At 44.6% G+C, this 5630-nt stretch overlaps 1 protein-coding gene across 2 annotated transcripts; it reads left to right on the top strand.

Moving 5' to 3' along the window:
- The first annotated feature begins 947 nt into the window (after positions 1–947).
- LOC123122191 (transcription factor RF2a) lies at positions 948–5402 on the top strand. Of its 2 annotated transcripts, none has more exons than XM_044542335.1 (5): positions 948–1127; positions 1359–1973; positions 2393–2525; positions 4052–4136; positions 4675–5402. In XM_044542335.1, the coding sequence occupies exons 2-5, from the start codon at positions 1432–1434 to the stop codon at positions 5043–5045; spliced, it is 1131 nt and encodes a 376-aa protein (XP_044398270.1). In that variant the 5' UTR covers positions 948–1127; positions 1359–1431; the 3' UTR covers positions 5046–5402. The 2 variants fall into 2 exon arrangements, with proteins under 2 accessions (XP_044398270.1, XP_044398271.1); XM_044542336.1 differs by having other exon boundaries at positions 1118–1269.
- Positions 5403–5630: the final 228 nt, after the last annotated feature.

Here is a 5630-nt window from a genome sequence, read left to right as displayed (position 1 = left end):
TAAAAATAGCAACATTGCTCCTATAAAGAAGTACCAATGAACTTGTTTTTTGTTGGGTAGCAAGTTCCACGGTAGTCATTTCAATGGAACCTTTTTTAAACCGTCCTAAATTGGCCATAGTCATAGGGATTGTCTTGTCGACGAACCGCTTGAAGAAATAAATAAAGCATATGCACTATATAGGAAGCCTTAAAGAGAAAGAACTTGTATCCAAATTTGTTATCCTTTAATGTATTCTAATCACGTACATGATAAATAATGATTACAATTTCTTATGACAACAAATAATGATTACAGTTAAGTAATCGCTGATTTCAAAGAGAAGTATATGTGAACATGTATTTTTTCCATGATAACACGTTGCATAGTAGCAACTTCTCCCAAGCAATGCGCGCCAAAACACAACCGCAACCTATCATCTTCCTCCTTCGGAATGCCCACTTGGTCGCCGTCTTATGTTAGCCTTCAAGGACCATCTCCCGCTCTATCCCGTGATGGCAAGCATCCACTAGCATTGGTATCGATGGTAGAGGCGAAACCATCCTTCGTGCTAACATTATCGCTTCTAATAGTCATGACCAAAAATGCTTCATCCTCGACAAGTAAGTCGTAGGTCCAATGTGTCTCCACGGCCTTCATCTCCCTTGGTGACTGAAACATTTCTTGTTGGTGGCGTAAGCCAGAAATTGAAGATGCTCAATTCAAACAACCCAACATTGTCTATAAGAGGAGCCAAATTAAATTACTGAATTCAGAGACACACAGGAATTCCCCTAAAAAGAGGAAACTAACCATCATAAATATATTTTTGACGACACTCCTAAAAACCTCTAGTACAAGAGGAAGCAGACTTTTCTCACTTTACAGATGTTTTTGTATCACATGCCCTAGCATAGCTGGTCCCCTCCTCACAAGGAATGAATGAAGCAGCCTAGGCACTTCTTTTTTTCTCCATTAAAAATAAAATAAAAGTAAATATAAAAAACTGTTATAAATAAATCTCCCCTTCATGTGTTGAGTTGTATCATCATGTCATCTGCCTCCTCATGCAAATGATGCCAAGAAGTGATAAGCAGCAGGCGCGAGGGTGATAGATCAGCGAGAGCCGAACGCCGCTCGAATCTCAGGTGAGACAGCCCAAACCACCCTCGCCTCTCGCTCCCATTCCCTTTCCCTCCGCTTGCTCAGCTCCGTGTTCTTGCGACCCGGCTCCTAGATCTTCCTCCCCTCTTTCCCTCGCAAGAATTTCCACCCGATTTCCGCGCTCTGGTCGCTCTTCTTTCTGCCAAGAATTTCCTCCGATTCTTTTCCAGCGTAATCTTAGTTCTGAGCCGTGTGTGTTGTTTTCTTGGCTGAAGCTTGATTAGCTCCGTGGACTTGCAAAAAGGCGGCGCGTTTGAGGAGATTCGGCGGGGCCCTGGTGCCGGGAAGATGAACAAGGACAGGTCCCGGATCTCGGCGGACGGCGGCGGCGGCGACGGCCTGCCGCCGCAGCCGTCGCGCCGCTCTGCGACTCCCCCGCCGGAGTACGACATCAGCCGCATGCCGGACTTCCCCACCAGGAACCCGGGCCACCGGCGCGCGCACTCCGAGATCCTTAGCCTCCCCGACGACCTCGACCTCTGCGCGCCCGGGGGCGGCGACGGGCCCTCGCTGTCGGACGAGAACGACGAGGAGCTCTTCTCCATGTTCCTCGACGTGGACAAGCTCAACTCGTCGTGCGGGCCGTCGTCGGACCAGGCGGAGTCGTCGTCAGCCGCTGCTGCCGGCGGGGGCGAGGCGGCCAGGGCGGGCCACGTGATGAGGCCGAAGCACCAGCACAGCCAGTCCATGGACGAGTCGATGTCGATCAAGGCCGAGGACCTGGTGGGGGCGCCGGGGATGGAGGGGATGTCCACTGTGGAGGCCAAGAAGGCGGTGTCCGCGGCGAAGCTGGCCGAGCTTGCTCTTGTCGACCCCAAGAGGGCAAAAAGGTTCGATTTCTCCTTTAATTGCTGGTATTGTGTAACGTCCATCATCTTCTATAGAGTTCAGGTAGCCTTTTGTGAAATGCCTGCATTTTTGTCTTCAACGGTATTTCACATCAAGTATTTGCTTCATCCACTGGTGAGATTATCAGCTATGGGAGGATTTAGTACACTACTTCACATGAGTGGGTGTGAAATGCTATGCTTGCACGAACTGAGAAGAGATAGGTCTCAGATAGGTTAGACAGTTAGGCGCAAGGAAAGAGATCCATTTGTTGGACAAAAGTGTGATTGGAATCAGATGCCTCATGTTCAGCTCCGTTATGTCTACATTCTTTAGATAGCATTTTTGTTGAAGATGAAGGTCATCTGTTTATGTGGTACACATGAGCATATGCTGATTTGTGATTCGGATGATTTGACAGGATTTGGGCTAATAGACAATCCGCGGCAAGATCGAAGGAAAGGAAAATGCGCTATATTGGTGAACTTGAGCGCAAGGTACAAACCCTGCAGACAGAAGCAACAACATTGTCAGCCCAGTTGTCATTGCTACAGGTATGCATTATCTTTGGAGTTTTTCTTCTTATAAAGTTTTAATCCATTTATGAGATCATTTTGGATGCGGCTAAGGAAATTCCACACATGACTTCATTATCTCAAGTTAGATTGATATATGTGTTAAGCTGCCGCGTAGGGATGTATTCTATCTGAAATCATTGGAGCTTAGGAATTGGTTGAGTAATTTCATCCAAATTCTTCAAAGTAAAAACCTTCCGTTACCCTTTGGTGTAAGGTGGTTTCCTGAAGATGACGTGGAGATCTTCTGTCATATTTACATAGCATTGAATGTTTTCAAGAAAAGCCATTTTAAGGATGGAAGTTCTGGTATATAATTAGCACAAGTGGCATTGAGTACAGCCACATAGTGATGATGCTGCCGGAAGCATCATGTTGTATGTTACAAGATGCAATATCTTGTCTCCCTGTTTTTGAAACTAATAACGAAATTTTGTCGTTTTGCTATGCCATGTGCATTTTGGAACGGAGTGATAATATTGAGGCACCACTTGTTGGTGGGCTAGTTGGCAGGTCTCAAGCTATATCCATTATAAACGCACTAAAAATAGAGATGGTATGGAGCACACTTCAAAGCAATATCATAATAAACATAATATCAATATTCAATAAATACCCAATGCATCTGACCACTTCTCACCTGTGGCCCATGGGCAACGATCTGTGTGATAATTAAACCTTTCTTAAAGTACTTTTGCAATATTTTGCGTTGACTGCTTGTGTTTCTGGTTTCCCAGTCGAGAAGCTTAAGTTGAGTCAACATGCAAGTTTTTTTTTCATAATCATAAGCCTTTCTGGTAGATAAGAACATTGGATGTCAGAAGATCTTTAGGCATTTCCCGAACTTGGATTGACCGGCTACTAGTCATTGCCAAGTTCTAAAACGTAACATAAATCATCATGGTTGTACTATAGAAGTTTATAGAAAGGAAAAGAAAATGCGGTGTACCAAGGAAAGTAGCAACTATTACATGAACAGGAAGAAATACCATGCATTGTGATCTGAGAAAGAGAGCTAGTGCTGCCCATTCGTGGTGCAGTTTTTGGCTGTTGGTATTACGGGGTTTCATCCATGTATCTTTAGAATGTCCATGCAAGTACTACATGCATTTTCTGTGTGCAGAAAGGTAGACTTTTTTATACTGTATATCATATTCTAAATGGATGATAAAAGCAGTGCAAACCATGTGTGGAATGTGTGCCAACGTACAGTAGTTTGGCTAGTTGATATTTGAATGCATTGAAGTTCCTTCTGGTCAAACCTATAACTGTTAAGGCTACAACATGGTCTTTCTGCCTTCTAGCAACTGGATTTGCCCTCAACTTGCCGTCAGTCAAATTTACTGCATTCACATCCATCAAAACAATGAATATCAACCAAATATATATTTTTGGGATGAAGATACTTGATTTCTATGCCCATGCTCTATTTATTATGTAGTGATAAATCATGTGTTTAATTCAGATAGCTAATGACCATTCTTCTCATTATGTTCCTATGCCAGAGAGATACCAGTGGGCTAACAAGTGAGAATAGTGAATTGAAGATACGTCTGCAGAACATGGAGCAGCAAGTCCACCTACAAGATGGTAATACACATATTTCTAACCCCTAAATTCGCTTGATTCTAGTTTTGAAAACTAGGCGTTATTAGGTGTACAGCATAAGTAATAAGACTTTGCAGGTCATGTCATATAATAGAAGCAGGGTTAGAAGATCTGTCAGTTGTGGGTTAGAAGATAGTCAGTTGTTTGCAATGTGAGGCTTTATTTGATGTACAGCATAAGTAATAAGACTTTGCAGGTCATGTTGATGCATATAATAGAAGCAGGGTTAGAAGATCTGTCAATTGTGGGTTACAAGATAGTCAGTTGTTTGCAATCTGAGTACCTGTATAAAAGGAACTTTACGATGTCAATGATGATTAGAAAAAACTTTGTGCATCTAGTCTATACTGTACGCCAACCATATCATGGACATCAAATTTTTTTGTAAGAAAAAAAAGAGTTCCTTTCAGTTTTATCTCTCTGCTTACACCTTTATTCTCATCAATGCCTATTATGCACGTACACAAGAGAATTTCAAAGTATTGCTGTTTTCTTAACTTTCCTTTTTCCTCTGGTGCAGCTCTAAATGACACCCTGAAAACAGAGGTTCAGCGGCTGAAGGTGGCAACAGGCCAGATGGGCAACGGTGGGGGGATGCTGATGAACTACGGCGGCATGTCGCAGGCGCCACACCAGTTCGGAGGCAGCCAGCAGATGTTCCACAGCAACCAGTCCATGCAGTCTCTCCTAGCGACGCACCAGCTGCAACAGCTCCAGCTCCATCAGCAGCCCCAGCAGCAGCAACAGCCGATGCGCCCTCAGCACCACCAGCAGCAGCAGCAGCCACTGCACCCGCTGCAAGCACAGCAGTTCCAGCAGGCGGCGCGCGACCTCAAGATGAAAGGGCCGATGTGGGGCGACGGGAAGTCGCCGGGAGGCGGCGGCATCTGAAACAACTAGGTCCAGAGATGATAATGATGATGATGATGATGATGATGATGCGCAGGTGTAGTGGCTTTGGTGTTGGCTTTTTTAGTTTCGGTTGAACAGTTGGGACGATCGGTCACAGGTGTTGACAGTGTCGTGGGAGGCGTTTGTTTGTAGTTGTTGAAGGAAGTCACTTTGGGAATTCTAGGTTGAACCTTTTGGTTTTGGTCCGGTAGAAGATGCATTGTTGCGTCCAGTTATGGGCATACCCCATGTTGTTGTTGTTGTTGTTGTTGTTGTTGTTGTTAACCTAAACTCAGGCACTGATGGGTTTGCCCGTTGGGCATGTTAGAGGGAAAATGAACAGGCTAATTGCATGACTGTTAGTGCTGGAACCATTTTATTTGTTACCCCGTTGTCCTTACGTTGTCCTTTGGTTCCAGTGAGCATTTTGCAGGTGCTCGGGAACCGGTGATGCTCCTATTTTCTCTACTAATCCATCCATAGTTTTAAGGGATGGTTTTCGTACCCTAACAGCGTGTTTGTTTCGTTGGAATTAGAGACGGGGAATGAGAGTTAAGGGGTGAGGGGATTAAAAGTCGACTGATT

This window comes from Triticum aestivum, chromosome 5D, assembly GCF_018294505.1.
Source record: "Triticum aestivum cultivar Chinese Spring chromosome 5D, IWGSC CS RefSeq v2.1, whole genome shotgun sequence".
NCBI classification, from domain to species: domain Eukaryota; kingdom Viridiplantae; phylum Streptophyta; class Magnoliopsida; order Poales; family Poaceae; genus Triticum; species Triticum aestivum.
The sequence above is the reverse complement of the archived record's forward strand: the minus strand, read 5'-3'. Positions and strand labels throughout refer to the sequence as shown.